This window comes from Electrona antarctica (genome assembly GCF_951216825.1).
Source record: "Electrona antarctica genome assembly, chromosome: 7".
NCBI classification, from domain to species: domain Eukaryota; kingdom Metazoa; phylum Chordata; class Actinopteri; order Myctophiformes; family Myctophidae; genus Electrona; species Electrona antarctica.
The window spans coordinates 57,066,644-57,083,419 of NC_136812.1; the positions used below are offsets into that span (position 1 = coordinate 57,066,644).

Consider the following 16,776-nt stretch of genomic DNA (forward strand, 5'->3'; position numbering starts at 1 on the left):
TCATATGTTATGATCCAACAGATATAAAAGTGCACAATAATGTAACTGTTGCCAAGGCAATTCCCCGTCCGGGCGGACTTAAACCCTGTTGTTGCGTGCTAACAGTAGGCGGTTAAGAAAACATCTCCTTTTAGCCACCCCGAGTCCCAGACAGATAAGCATTCCGTTGTGATCGAGCGTCACGCAGCCACGCTGGGTGCGCGCAGGGCTGTAACCTGTCGTCAGTGTCCAGGCTTTCAGCGTGCATGTAGCCCAAGTGTATGGCACGGCGAAGAAGGTGGTTGAGGAGGGGCATACAGTGTGGTCTCGAAACAGCGCGTGTGTTCACATGAACATGCCCCGTCCAACTGTCAGAGCTGGCTTTCAGGTGCCTGTGCCACGCAACCCCCGCGTTGGCCGCGATGCTTCCCCAAAGAAAAAGTTATGTCGACTGAGGCAAGAGTTTTCCCCGTGTGGGTCTGATATATAGGTCTGATGTCTGCCTGGGGGGCGGGAGCGGTGTGAAAAAGGGGAGGTGCGTTGGAGAATACAAGGGGAATGTTGCGCGGAAAACTGTCCCAGTATTAATCTGTGTCCGTCCCAACGTGCATTTCACTGGTGACACGTGATTTGCGGGGAGATGAGTTGTTTTTGACGCAAATTAATGTAATTAAGATGATTGTTAGAATGTTTGGCATGTGTAATGCAGGGGGGATTGTGGTTGGAGGACAGGGCTGCGCGGCGCTAGGTCCCGTGAGGCTGTCCGTGCGTCGTGGCGTTGTGAGGAGGCACTCGAAGCGAGCAGTTGTCTTGCTCTATGCTAAAGGAAGTATACAGACAGACATCTGTTCTTGAATTTAGACTACCACAATAGACAATTGTGGTAGTGCCTCCCATTTGGCGTGTAATAAAACACAAGATTACATTCAAATCAAACATCAAAACAGTAAATAATTAGCAATGCATCACTGTAATGTCATCCTCTAGCAAAACATGATTATAAAGTCAACAAAACTGCTTATGTAAAAAATAATTAAAAAGGTTTAAAATTAGAAAAGCAGGAGAATGGAGGCATCTATTGACAGGATTGATTGATTGAATAGTTTATTAGACAGAGTACAGGCAACACTAATTCCAAAAGGGAAAGCACCAAACAATAATTCATTGGGGTCTTGTTTCCATTTAGGCCCTATGCCATCAATTCATAGACTTGACATGAAGAATAACAAAAATCATCATACATCAACATTCCGTGCTCAGCCAATCAAATCATCACAAATGTCATTCTGGCCAATCACATTTGGCGTCTTCACTTTTCTGCCCTCACTTTTAATCAAATCAAGTCATCGCTATGGGGTGACCAGTCAATCAAATCATTGTGTTTGTGTTCACACAAACAGACAAAGCTGGGAATAGGAGCCCCTAGCGCCCCTCAACAAAAAATCTATATCATCAATAACAAAAAATCCATATCATTCCAGGAAAAAATAATAATAAAGCACTAATATGTACAGAGTGGGGGGTAAGGGAAGGGGGTGATCACCTGTTTAAGGGAGAAGTGATAATTTCCTCTCCCTTGGGCCTGCTGAAAGGTGGATTTTCAGGCCTGTTTTAAAAGATGTAAGTGATCTGCATTTCTTTAGGGAGGGGGTCAGCGCATTCCACGCCTGGGTGGCCGTGCTGTAGAAGGAGAATTTACCCATATTTGTTTTGAAATATAGGAGCTAGTGCCGCACAATTAATCGAAAAAAAGATTGAGATCTAGTTTCAGACATCTATGCAATCTCATTTTGTGAAGAATCATAATATGCAGCACTTTGGCTGTCCAATTCATTTTAGTTACTCATGTTTTTCTTAATAAATATTTTCACGGAAAAAAAATACAATTGTGTGAGAATCGTGATCTCAATTCTTGTGGAGGAAATCGAGATTCACATTCCAGCAAGAATCGTGCAGCACTAATAGGATCAGTATAATAATCCATAATATAATATTGTCCTTGACTATCGAACTCCCTACGAACATACAGCTGTTTAATTTGATCCTCCCTACGAACATACATCTATTTAATTTGATCCTCCCAGTGAGCTCATTTATAGTGGAAACTTTCTTTCTTTTACCCCATGGTGTGAATGCAATGGTGTCTTAGCAAGTGACCCGAGTATTTTAAACTTTGGTCAAACTGTTTACAGTGGACAACATTTATTTTGGATTGTGGACACGAAGGTGTCTCTTCAGATGACCTGATGTATAGAAACTCTTGTTACAATGTTTACATTGAAAAGGTTTTTCTCCTAGGTGGACACGTAGGTGTGTCTTCAGGTGAGATGACTGACTGAAACTCTTGTTACAATGTTTACAGTGGAAAGGTTTTTCTCCAGTGTGGACACGAAGGTGTAACTTCAGATTACCTGACTTACTGAAACTCTTTTCACAATGTTTACAGTTAAAAGGTTTTTCTCCAGTGTGGATACGCTGGTGTGTCTTCAGATTACTTGAAACATTGAAATTCTTGTTACAATGTTTACAGTGGAAAGGTTTTTCTCCAGTGTGGATACGCTGGTGTCTGTTCAGTCGAGATGAATTACTGAAACTCTTGTCACAGTCTTTACATTTGAAAGGTTTTTCTCCAGTGTGGATACGATGATGTGTCTTCAGGTGAGATGACTGAATGAAACTCTTGTTACAATGTTTACAGTGGAAAGGTTTTTCTCCAGTGTGGACATACTGGTGTATTTTCAGTTCACTTGACTGACTGAAACTCTTGTTACAATGTTTACAGTGGAAAGGTTTTTCTCCAGTATGGAGACGCTGGTGTCTCTTCAGGGGAGATGACCCCCTGAAACTCTTGCCACAGTGTTTACAGATGTGTTTTTTATTACCTGTGAAAGTCAGCGGATGTGTCTGTACTTCTTCTAGTTCAGGTAAAGTCTTGGTAAACCGTTGATGACTGTAAGGTCTAGGTTCGTCAGTGTCTCCTTGTTTCAGGCTGGTTACAGAGTTGCTCATTTGCTGGCAGGCTGCTGATGTGATCAGTCCATTCTTCAGCGTTTGGCAGTAGAGGTGATCAGATAGAGCAGATAGAGCTGCTGAGGTGATCTGTCCATTACTCAGCATTTGGCAGCAGAGGCCATTGTGACTCCTCCTGATGTGTCTATGGAGGAAGACCTGCGATGTGAAGGAGTTTGAACACTCTGAACAGGAGAAGAACTGACCTCCGCTGGTCCCGTCCCAATAATCACTGTCTTTAGTGACTTCAGTGTCAGATTCAAGTTCAACTTCAACTTCACAGCAGTGGGAAGATATGTCATCATCATCATTATTTTCTTCTTCACCTTTCACTGCTAGTAATGTCAACGTTGACCCAACAGGTTCCTCTGGTCTTTGAAGTAGTTCCTCCTGTTCATCTTTAATGTGTGGAGGCTCTGGTTCCTCCTGGAGCAGATTGGGGCTCCTCTCCTGTTCAGGAGAAACTTCCTCTTTACACACAACCATGTGCTGGGTGTCTAGGAGCAGAAACATAACATGATGGTCAACACTGGATTCCTAAAATGTAAATCCATTCTTCTTCCATGTACAAAATGAGCTATTACCTACCGAGATAAGATTGACAAACCCGTTAGTTACTAAGGTTTATTGCTGTTCTAGGGTTGGGTGACGATACAAATCTATCGTCAATCGTGATTTTACGAGATTTTAATTGCCGATTATTTCTATTAGGTGATTTTTCGCTGCGATTTTTTCTCTTGCAAAATAATATTAACCTACAGCAAAATGCGAATCAATTTGGGCCAGCAAAGTCGTAAAAGTGGCCGGGTGGAAAGTGGAAACACCCATCTCTCGTTCGTTATAATGGTATGCTCCTAGTGTCCCGTCAGCATCCAAGTCATGCAGCGCGCCACTCTCTCACTCTGGCTGAGGGACAGAGGGAGGCTAATGTACTGTAGCCTACATGTTGTTTACCCTCCGGGGTCTGGACCCATGCAGTCTTATAATACAGTCACACCAGAATGCACACAGCTGTCTTGTGTCTCATCACTACCCAATGCGTGACCCGTGAAGTCGGGGGAAAAAAATTATAAAAGAGAGAAAAGGAAAAGACGGAGTGACAAATCATTAGCAACAACAACAAGCTAGGCTAACAGGCTGGTGGTGGTGGTGTTAGCTATTAGCTTGTTGCTGCTGCTGATTCAACGCACTGATTGAACTTCACTTCATCTCCGCTTGTAATCTAGGTTATTTTGTAATTGACAACATGAACGAACCCTGACACCAGCGCTGCAAAAACAGACAGATCTACAAGCTCTCAACGCATTGCAAACGGCGCTGCAGAGACGGTCTCAACACGTTTGTTTTTGCAGCGCTGGTGTCAGGGTTCGTTCACGTTATCAATAACAGACAGACGCGTTGCAAACGGTGCTGCAGAGACAGGCGCATCTTGCGGCGCGTTGAGAGCTTGTGCATCTGTCTTTTTTTCGACTCACGACCCGCTGTAAACTGTAATCACATTGCACGAATATATCATCTATCGGCGATTTTTGGCCAGACGATGGACGATGGGAAAATTTTGCTATATCGCCCATTCGCCCAACCTTATGCTGTTCTGAGAGTTTTAGCAAGATTTTAGCAAAATACGAAAAAAGTAATTTCAAGTAATATATTTAGTTTCTTTAACACCAAAATTAATAATGGTGTTACAGGAAATATTTGTATTTGAATTATTCCGAAACAATTAAAAAAAACACCTACACCTGTAGCTGATTTGGTAGTAAATAGTCATGCCACTCAGTGCATGACGTTATGAAACAGAAGCACTTCTGACAATGAAAGCTTGAAATGTGGACTGATGGTAGCTTAACAATCTATGTAAAAGATGTCCATGGCGTAGCTCTGGGTCTGTACGTCTGTAAATGGGTCTGTGAATCTATCTGCCTGTGAGTCTGGGACAAATCTCAGAAACTACTGTAGCGATCAGCGCCAAATGTCTTGTTCACGCTGCCAGTCGGCCGAGCAAGTATTTTCCACACCTGAAATTGCATCTCACATAATGGTAATGTTTAAAATTTGTAAAGAGTAAGAAAGTGCAGACGCTAAGCTTTCAAATATTTTTTTGAAAGTTATTAACAATTTAAACACTCTACTTAGGGAACTGTACTTCATGAACTAATACTTAGTTGATCTGGTCAGCTGTGTACTTTTCTTTTTTCCACTAAATATCTTGCTTGGGGGTGTGGCCGTACATCCGGCGTACTAACAGTCCGACATGCGTGGCCGGTTAAGACACATGTGTGGCCGGTTAAGACACATGTGTGGCCGGTTAAGACACATGCGTGGCCGGTTAAGACACATGCGTGGCCGGTTAAGACTCATACATGGCTGGTTAAGAGTAAGACACATGTGTGGCCGGTTAAGACTCATACCTGGCCGGTTAAGACACATGCGTGGCCGGTTAAGACTCATACATGGCCGGTTAAGACTCATACATGGCCGGTTAACACTTTGATTGCTGGAAGATCTCAACAGGCCTATTTGGATGTTGCTGCCATTTAACATTGCACAAAGGCCTTGTTCGGGGGCCCACAGTAAAATGTTCTCTTATAGCGAGAATCACACGCCTACATCAAAAGAAAGCTGAACTTGTCCACTTCAATTAAAAAAATACATTTTGATTTTACCATGTTCCATTCTGGAGATATTGACCTTTTTGCAACACCTGCATTTGCCTGGAAGTGGTTATCTTGAACAGCGAGCAGAGTTATGGATGGTTTAAAGTCAGAGACATTGACAGGCAGATATAAAATTGAACCCAATAAATATCCTATACATCCTATACACCGAATGAAAGCCCTGAATGTGTACTTTTACGAGGAAAAGAGTAAACATTGATCCCATGTACAGTTAGACAGTAATTGGTTATTGAATGCAGCTTGTGCCCACCAGATAACTTCAGAGAAGACATGGACGTGAACTCCTCAATATTCACAAAATAAGGCCTATAGCGACATATAAATACTATATACCGTATGAAACAGAAGACTCTCTGCTTTCATAAGAAAAAAACTTCTACTGTAGTAATAATAAAAATCACACCCATGTGAAGTGAGTGGTGCAACTCTGTCAGAGTTGCACCACTCACTTCACATGGGTGTGATTTTTTTCCTCGTAAAAGTACACATTCAGGGCTTTCATTCGATGTATAGGATGTATAGCATATTTATTGTGTTTATTGTTATATCTGCCTGTCAATGTCTGACTATAAACCTTCATAACTATGCTTTCTTTTTGATGATGATTGCCGCCTCGCCTAATCTATCTCACTGCTTTCATTGTTTTGATCGCAGTAACATTGGGGGGGGGGGGGGGGGTCATGGGCACATTGGGCAGCAAAAGTCTTGATCCGTACGGCTATAAAAAGTCCCATTCCACCGTTCGGTTCAGAACTATAGTATAACGGTGAGACGCGTTGTCATCAGCTGATTTTGTTTTTCAAGCTAGTGTAGGGGAACATGCCTGGGCATGCTAGCCTGGCACGGCCAGACTCATAGCGAGGGTTCACTGATGTTTCCTCCGGGGAAGAATCCCCGCTATGAGGCTGGCCAAGCCAGGCTATGGGCATGCAGCTTGGGGGCGATGGAGAGAAAAAAAAGCGTCACCCGGCTGTGATGTCGACGAGAAGGAAAAAATGACTTCCACAGATGACAACACCACGGTTTAGGTCGCGGAAAAGTTCGTTATACATTACACCCGGGTCGATTACGTCCCCGACGCGTTCATTGCGGTCTTATCACTACAATTATAATGAATAAAAAAGCGTTACAATCACACGTCTGAGCGATCTCCGATTATGACGGCTCTGCATGGCGATACGTGATCCACCAACGGAACACTGTCTTGTCGTGGCGGCCCCTCGATACTGTGGTTAGTTCGTAGTATTGTAGGCTCGGGGATCGTTTGGTCGCTACAGTATGAAGAAGGAAACATGCATCTGTCCATGTGTGTTGCAGATGTTATGCATTTGCAATGCCGATCTGGCAGCGTTCCGTTCAGCGTTCATCATGTTTTTTTCCGAGAGACAGAGGAGAGCATGTACCCCCTCGCAAGATCCTCCTCCTGGAGAAACAGGAGGGGAGGGGGGAATCAAATGTCCGAGCCGAGGTGGAAAGCCTGGTGAGGCGAGGTTAGGTGAAATTTGATTCTTTTCACACATCGGCATGGGCGCTTACACTGGCTTCTACACGTAAAGCGGCCAGCCCTCCTGTTTTCAGGAGGGGAGGGGGGGTTTTTTTTTTTGTATTTTTTTCTGATCACGTGAGCGGGACTAAGCAGCAATGATAGGGCGATGGTTCTTCATTGTCCGGGTGGGTAAAAAGATGAATGAAAGTATGCTATAAAAAAGTGATTGAAACGTATTGATACGTGATCCGCACCCGACGTTTGATTAATTGATAACGTATTGATACGCGATTCGCGTCGGCTGTGTTAAGACACATGCGTGGCCGGTTAAAACTCGCCCATGGCTTCCACGGGAGGTTAGGGTTAGCTTAGGGTTTGGGGTAGGGTGTTGGTCTATTGCGTGTCGGACTGTCAGTACATCGGACCAAAAGATATGCACCAGTGAGCTTGTAGATTGGATATTTCAGGCCCCATAATTTAGGGATGCTGGGGTTCAAATGGTTAAACCTCAAATCAAGAAACTGAGAAAAAGCCATTCATTAGTGTTATCTCACACAGTTCAGGCTCGCAGAGACATTTCTAAACAGAGACACACCATAAAAACCTGTTTTCCATATTGTAAAGAGAATCACAAGGTGAATTGATACGGTCCGGTTGTCTTTCACATTGCATTTGTGCAAATGTCCATGTGCTTTTGTTAATGGTAATAAGAAATTAAATATTAAATAGAATAGTGAATATCTTTCTAAATTAAATTTGACAGATATTCCAATGATGGATTTACATATCGTGATATTAGTCCAGTTAGATATCTCTACAAAATAAGGTTCGTTAATAATTTCAGGTGTTTAGGAAAATTATAATTTTTTGCACAGAATCCAATATGGTTTGAAATGACACGACTATATTATGAGTGTCCTGGTATTTTTTGCCATTTTGTTATTGTACATTGACATTGTGTCAGCCCGACAGAACAGAAATATTAAAGAAAAGAAGAGCACATGAAACTTACCGAGGTGTGGCTGGTCTTCAGCTTCCTGTTTAATAGAAATGTCTTCAGCTTCCTGTTTAATATAAATGTCTTCAGCTTCCTGTTTAATATAAATGTATTCAGCTTCCTGTTTAATATAAATGTATTCAGCTTCCTGTTTAATACAAATGTCTTCAGGTTCCTGTTTAATAGAAACATCCCTGGCTGAGTCTGGAGAGTTCATCTTCAACTGGGAGTGATGCATCATGGGTATTGTAGTTCTTATGTGTCTGGAGAGTTCATCTTCACCTGCAGTCTGGACTCCACACACTGCTCTGAAATCAAGTGAACAACAAGGAAGCACTTTAATAACTGGAGACCTAGTGGTGTTAGCCCAACTCTCCAACATGTGAATCTGGAGATTATGCATTAGGGAAGAAATCACACTTAACTTAAGTTTACACTAGGAACAATGGTGTAAAGTGAATACGGTGAAAGTAACCAATGTTTTTTAATGTTCTGCCTCAGTTAAAGCAGCAGGGAGCGTACAGTGCAATCATTTCTGTGAGCGTAAATTGTAACCGTTCACAAGTAAGCATGATTTACCAACAGCCGTTAAGAAATGTGAATCTCTAGACTCCTTCAAAACCGCTCTCAATAAGCATGAGTGGCTGCGATTCAAAACTGGCCCCTGTAAAAAAAGGGTCGGAAGCTAACTATGACCAGTTAGTGTGAAGATGGAGCCATGATTTAAGGTCTTTCCTAAATCTTGCAAGAGAATTTAAGGATTTCAGGGCTGGAGGGAGTGCAGTGAGTAGTGGCTACGTAGTAAAAAGCATTTTTTTCCCCTTGATCGTCCTGAAACTGGGGGGTGAACAAGATCACATGAACTTCCTCTGGTTGCGTACCTGTGAGCATCCCTCACTCTGGGCAGGTAGCCCAGCAGGTAGGCTACTTAGGAACAGAGGCATCTAGGATCTTGAAGACCAGACACAATGGGCCTCATGCGCCAATAAGTTCCTAACTTTTCCTCTTACATTTCTTCCTAAGTGAATTCCTAAGAGAAGTCCAGTCAGATTCATGAAACGTTCTTAAGTAGGCATAATTGTTCCTAAGCATGTTCTTATGATGATGAATCCAAATCCTCGTAACTTGAAGGGGTGTGCCAGTTCATTCAAATGATCATAGGTAGACGCCCCACATATCCTAATTAGCATCATAATTACCATAGGGAACCGCCCCACCAATCCCATATAAGGCATTGGGAATTCACTTTCCTACCTGTGTTCACCCAGGTGGGTGTGGTTTTGCGTGACTCCATGGCCTTGCCTGCAGTCACACCTGTGTGTGATTGCAGCACACAGAAATCACAGGACCTCACACATAGAAATAAAGTTGAGTGAAGTCAAGAATACCTAAACTAAAGTCTAAATATGGTGGAACACCAGACTCCAAACATTAAAAATCAATAATACTGTGGAGGTACTGAAGTGAACAGAAATTTTCAATATTCATTAATGTATTTTATTATTTATCTCACAATAGTCAACTTGGGGGGGGATGATGGCGGGTATGGTGCGTTTGTTTGGGTTGGGTTGTGAACTCTAAACCAGTGGTTCTCAAACATTTTCATGTCAAGGACCCCCAAATTGACATGCATTCTGCAGACCCCCATATGAAAATATTTTCTGCTAGGGAAATGTTTTGAAGATTTATCAAAATGTAGCTGATCTACAAGCTCAAAATGGGCAGTAATGGGACGCGTTTGTGAGCTTGTGGATTGGCTATTTTAAAAGTATAAAATGGGATTAAAGTGGTAAAATGTTCCATATTTTGCTGTGGACTGCCTGGAACTTCCTCAAGGACCCCTTGAGGTCCTCAGACCAAACTTTGAGCATCATGCAGATGGCGCTGTTTTTCCTTTATGTTTTCAGATTGCACTTAAGAACGAAAAAGGCACCCTAAGAGTGCTCCACAGTGTGCGTAGATTCTGTTCTTACCTACGAACAAATCACAGCTAAGAAAAGATTGTGGGATCCCAAAACCTTCTTAAAAACTTCCTAAGTGGGTCTAAGAACAAATTTCCTCTTAAGAACTTCTTAAGAACGGTTGGCGCATGAGGCCCAATGAGAGCTGAGATACTCTCCTCCACTCTTAGCCATCTCGCTCTCTCATAGTCCATCCATAAGATGGACTATGAGAAATAAAACAGACCCATCTTGATCACATGCCTATAGAGATGATGTGTGCTGGGGACCACCTGATGACCTCTCTTCAGGTTGGGGACCACCTGATGAGGAGGGGAGGAAGAGACTCGCTAGGACAGATTTAACGGCAACAACGACAGTGACACAGAGGAGGCTCAAACAACCCACCTTGACTCAATAACACCAGAGTAAGGCCAAGTGTGGACGAGCACGGATTCATGCACACCGCACAGACTTAGTCTGGTGAGACGTAGGACCCTAGGCAGGACGCCAAACCACAGTCCTAGAGACCTAAGTACCTCAAGAACACACAAGGCAGGTGGAGCCTCCTGTTGGCTCTGGCATATAGCCATATATAGGACAATAGCTGCAAGCTTGGATGAGAGGGGCAGTGATTTGGTGACTAACACTGGAGAGTGTTGTGGTTAAGGGTCGAAACACTCTAAGAAGGTTGGGGACCACCTGAGGACCTCTCTTCAGGTCAGAGACCACCTGATGACCTCTCTTCAGGTTGGAGACCACCTGATGACCTCTCTTCAGGTCAGAGACCACCTGATGACCTCTCTTCAGGTCAGAGACCACCTGATGACCTCTCTTCAGGTCAGAGACCACCTGATGACCTCTCTTCAGGTTGGAGACCACCTGATGACCTCTCTTCAGGTCAGAGACCACATGATGACCTCTCTTCAGGTCAGAGACCACCTGATGACCTCTCTTCAGGTCAGAGACCACTTGATGACCTCTCTTCCAGACCAAGGCTTTATACATCATATATGGTTTATAATCACATCTTTGATGTATTTACAAATTATGAGATTTGGGTCAAATCTGAAGGTGTAATATAAAAAAAACATGTGTGTTACATAAGTCAGCCTCCTGGTGGCGCTATAAAGAGCAGCTGTGAAAAATGCAGGTCAAAGGTTTTTCCTTGTCCTCTAGAGTGTGCATACAAAGTTGTACACAGATCGGTGCAGTTAAAAACACAAATGGGCCAGTTATAGCGCCACCATGAGGCTGATGTGAAGATTTTCAAGTGGCATTTCTTCCTCGGCATAATGGGAATGTGCATGCACAATTTTTCTCAAAATGCACTCTGTTCATATCAGACCAATCTTGCAAACTTTGGAAGGCAATCTAAGGGCCGATTCATACTCCTATTTTACCGCTGTTTCGGCGCTGTAGTGCCGAAATGATTTCGGCTCGTCAGACATTTTCAGGCTCTACAGCGCCGAACCGACTTTTATTCGGCTCTAAAATAGGAGTATGAATCGGCCCTTAGCCAATGGGTATTGAATATGGGGAAGACAGGTCCGTATTGATGACATGACTATGGAGATGGTGTATAGACGCCTTATCAGACGACGTCACACTGATAAGAAACGGCATGCGCGCTCACAACAGTCGCATCTGCGATGCGATGTGAGCTTGTATATCAGCTGTTCTCTGTGCGCAATACTGTTGGGCTTCGAAGTATAAATGTCTCCTAGGGTGCATCTCACTAGCCAACTCACAAGAGGAGGTTGATTGGACTGAAACCAGTGCTCCCCAAAACAACAGGTTTGGAGATCTGTTGGGAATTGATTACATGAACCAGTCACCCGTGCGCCCAGTCCCAATGTTTGTAAACAAATAATTGGTCTATACAGAGTTGTGCGATGTATGGATAAAATGTGTACGAGTTTGATTGATTGATTGATTGAAGAATGTATTAACAGTTTGCAGAATTACAGTACATTTCAAGCACAAACTCAATACAAAGGCTGTTAACTGTGAGTGGACGACCCAATTAAGCATTACACTTGTTTCCAATAGGGTCCACCATGTTCAAATCATCAAAACATTTAGAGACGTACAAATAGACAGAACAGGAATTCATCATAAAGGAGGTAAAAAGGGGAAAAAGGGAAAAAGAAACATATACAGTGAGGGGAAAAAAAGGGGTGGGGGGGATTCAAGTTCAGCTCCGTTAAATTGTTTGTTTTCCTTGGAGGAGCTGCGTTGGGTCCCCAAGTCGGCTCCGTGGCCGTACCTTGAGTTGGCTGTGTGGCCGTGACCGTCTCTTGTGTTGTCCTTGCGTTGGGTCCCCAAGTTGGCTCAGTGGCCATACCTTGAGTTGGCTGTGTGGCCGCGACCGTCTCTAAAGCTAAGCCATTCCAGCCTGTTGAAGTGGGCAGGGGTGAGGTGGGTTCGGGGGGCTAGGTCAAGTAGGAGCCTGACCAGTTTGTTTTGGGAAGTCTGGAGCCTGGTTTTAAGGGCCTTTGAGGTGCTGTGGTACCAAGAGGTGCATGCATAGTCAAAGAAACCCTGTACAAGGGCTCCTGTTAAGGTCTTCAAGGTGTTTTTGTTGACCAGTGAGGAGATCCTGTAGAGGAATCTTGTTCTATGGTTGACCTTTTTGATTACGTTGGTGGCCATTTTATCACCGGAAAGATTAGCCTCCAGGAGTAATGTAAAGAAATGGAAAAGTCTGCCTCATTATAGGCTATATGTTTCCTACTGTCTATACCACCCTGTCCTAGTCAGGTGTACTGCTCAAAATAGCACAATTGTTGATTTTAACGGCACAAATTAGAGCACAAAAAGGACATTCTTTGTTCAATTCGACCTAAAGATGGGGGGGTGCAAGGCTCAGCAAACTTAAAATATCTCAAAAATGATACCTGCAGAAGTGATACAAATTATGTCACAAATCCAGCACTAAAGAATGACACCAATTATATTCATGTTTAAATCATCTTATGGCGTGCCAACTTCACGGAGGCCTTTAACTGTATATATGATGATTTACTTTTATTGTCACAAGTGTATAATGTGTACGTCTTTAGATGTTGTAATGATGTTACAAGTCTTAGTGCTTTTCTAAAATGTATGCTCGTAGCAGTTTTTGTATTGAGTTGTGCTTTCGTTTGAAATGTACCCATTCTACATACTGTGAAATAATGAAATGTAGTAATGTACCCATTCTACATAATGTGAAATAATATGTACCCATTCTACATACTGTGAAATAATGAAATGTACCCATTCTACATAATGTGAAATAATAATATGTACCCATTCTACATACTGTGAAATAAAGAAATGTACCCATTCTACATACTGTGAAAAAAAATCAAATGTACCCATTCTACATACTGTGAAAAAAATTAAATGTACCCATTCTACATACTGTGAAATAATGAAATGTACCCATTCTACATAATGTGAAATAATAATATGTACCCATTCTACATACTGTGAAAGAAATGAAATGTACCCATTCTACATACTGTGAAATAAAATGAAATGTACCCAATGTACCCATTCTGCATAGGCCTACTGTGAGATAAAATGTACCCAATACTGTGAAATAAAATGAAATGTACCCATTCTCCATATTGTGAAATACAATTAAATATACCCATTCTGCATAGGCCTACTGTGAAATAAAATGAAATGTACCCAATGTACCCATTCTGCATAGGCCTACTGTGAGATAAAATGTACCCAATACTGTGAAATAAAATGAAATGTACCCATTCTACATACTGTGAAATAATGAAATGTACCCATTCTACATACTGTGAAAAAATGAAATGTACCCATTCTACATACTGTGAATAAAATGTTCAATCAATCAAACCTTTTTATAGAATAGCCTTTGCATCTCCCTGATTTGTATCTGTGTTTGTTATTTTGCATGACTGTTCAAAACACTTTGTAACTTTGTTACAAAGTGCTATATAAATAAAGTTGTATTATTATTTGTATAAACCTTAGATAGAAAGATTATCTTCTGTACTCTGTAATGCTACAAAACACTGATCTAATAAACTATAGTGTTAAATACTTAACGAGTCTAAAAGATGAAAAGGTAATTAATCAACTGATCTCAACTGCATTTCAAAGTGAAACAGGATAATAGAGCTACAAGTCCAACATGGTTCTGACCCTAACAGAATAATAGAGCTACAAGTCCAACATGGTTCTGACCCTAACAGGATAATAGAGCTACAAGTCCAACATGGTTCTGACCCTAACAGGATAATAGAGCTACAAGTCTTGCAGTAAGAAAACTCATAAAAGAAATTATACGTTTTCCCAGGACCCAAGCTAGTGAAAATAGCAGATCTACAAGCATGTGTCACGTTGTGAGCTTGCAGATGGCTATTTTCCCTACTTTGTAAACATTTGTTTTCTAATTTATGGAATCTATTTTTGATTCATGATATTTTTTTGTTTTCCTTCAAATAAATAAAGGGACCCAAAATAATGTGTTTGTGACCCACAAATGGGTCCCGCCCACTGTTTGGGAACCAGTAGTATCATATGTGACCAGATTTGACTGAGAGCCTGCAAGCTTTTCACCAAAGAAAAATTTGCTTCACATACTAGAGCATGTCTGAAATAAGTGTCAGAGCTTAAATCGACATGTATGAAATATATGCTTAAACATGTAGCTACCTAGGTGTAATGTTAGAGACCACAGGGGTACGCGATACCCCAACCCCTAACCGCAAGCACGGGAGCAGGCGCTAGTCCGAGGTGCGGACGCAAATCGAACCAATGCTCCGTCGGACCATAGTATTCCTCCCAGACCACAGAGGTGAACCTTTTCAATCTCTCTCTCTCCCTCTCTCTCTCCCTCAGTACAACACACTGATGTAACATCATGGTTACATTAATAATAGTAATGATGCAACCAAACAATGTAGGCTATATATATTGTAACGTTTAGCACCCTGAGCTGGAATCGAACCCCGATCTCCAACTCAGCAGAGCAGGCAGACAACAAGCCATGTAGCCAAGAGAGCTAGCTCCATTTGGAGGAGCGACTTACAACATTATTACTGCTGCTAGTATTAACTACTGCATGTTTAGGATACATTTATAATTATAACAAACATGTTACAATATTATTACTGCTGCTAGTATTAACTACTGCTTGTTTATGATCACATGTATAACAAACAAGCAGATATGAGAGAAATAGCCTACTCGTGTTCCATGTTAAAAGATGAGTCAGTAATATAAGTCTATACACGTAGTAAAAACACAAGGTGGTGAATCAGTTCATCTTTTTACCTGTAGTTTCTTTCAGTGGTTGAGCTGCTAACAAACAAACGTCGTCCTGCTGCTTAACGACCACACTGTTTTCAAACCACACCTTTTAGTGTTACTTTTATTATTAAAGTGTCAACAGTCCAGCGGCCGAACACACACAGGGGTTGTGCACATGCGCACTAGCGCTGCGGGAGCCTGGACCCTAAATGGTCACAAGAGGGAGGCATGGTACAGTGTAATACAGTGGAACAGCTTTAGAGCATAGCAGTGGGTTCTGGACCCACTGAAAACTCTCCAATTCATTTTCCCCATAGAGATTTACTAAAACATGTTTTAATTTTCATTTATTCACAATTTTCACACAATCAAAGGTTTTATGGTCACGATTCATCAATCACCATGTTGGATGGCTTGATTCTAGGCTTAAAATGATTGATATGCCTATAAATATTTTGAATACATTTAAATATAAATATTTTTAAATACATTTATAATTATTGTCGTAAATCTCTATGTGAAAAATGAATGGTCAATTTTCCCAGTGCGTCCAGAAAACCACGGCCTACTCTATATTGTGAACTTCACTAAAATAATTTTAAATATAAACTTATAGAAACCATGTGATGAATCAAATCTAACAATTCAATGTCTTCCACTCTTACACACACCGGCACACATACACTTTTCTTTTCTACGGATATGTATTTTTACTTTTTCATTCATACTGTGTATCTATTGTTTTATTTATGTTGCCAAATGATTTATGTTTGATGTTTTATGATTTATTTGTTTTTTTGTTGTTAAATGAGGTGAGATTAACCTTATAAAATATACCAAAAGGGGCGTAAACATGTGTTGCTTCCGGACCGCATCCTTGTTGTGGGGCAAGTAGAACCCTAGGAGAGACACAGATCAATCACTTTGCTAGAGTGACATGACGAGCTTGTAAAGTTTAAACAGTGACTTTTCCATGCTATTACACTACTTTAATGGTGCAGATTTGCTCGGTTCATACTTGTGCCAACAGAAGGACTTTAGAAGGAAGGATTGTATTGTCAAGTAGCCTATCAAGCAAATGTGCACAGCTGACGGCGCACAGAACCGTCCGTGGATGCATAACAGCCAAGCACTGGTCATTAATTAAGCCACATACACATTTATATATGAGGTTTCTATTTTAATTGGGTGTCTAGCTGGTCATGTCATGATTTTATTTATATATCACTATTAGTAAATTGTAATCCATCTACAACCTAGTAGTGAGCTTGCAGATCAGCTATTTTCAATGAAAATATTTTACAGTTGAAAACCATCCGATCTCTAAACTGCCTGATGGAGGGGAAAGGAACTGGTTGGAATAACGCGTTCCTTCCACGCGCTACGTCCAACCAGGGAAACTCCCCC

General features: G+C 41.7%; 1 protein-coding gene across 1 annotated transcript; it reads right to left on the reverse strand.

The window, feature by feature from the left end:
- Nucleotides 1-1,056: 1,056 nt before the first annotated feature.
- On the reverse strand, nucleotides 1,057-15,509 carry LOC306927005 (uncharacterized protein). Its single transcript, XM_079506579.1, has 3 exons — nucleotides 15,394-15,509; nucleotides 8,165-8,457; nucleotides 1,057-3,485 (listed from the first exon to the last, which is right to left on the reverse strand). Exons 2-3 carry the CDS (start codon nucleotides 8,388-8,390, stop codon nucleotides 2,182-2,184), a joined length of 1,530 nt encoding a protein of 509 aa, XP_079362705.1. The 5' UTR covers nucleotides 8,391-8,457; nucleotides 15,394-15,509; the 3' UTR covers nucleotides 1,057-2,181.
- Between the last annotated feature and the right edge of the window lie 1,267 nt (nucleotides 15,510-16,776).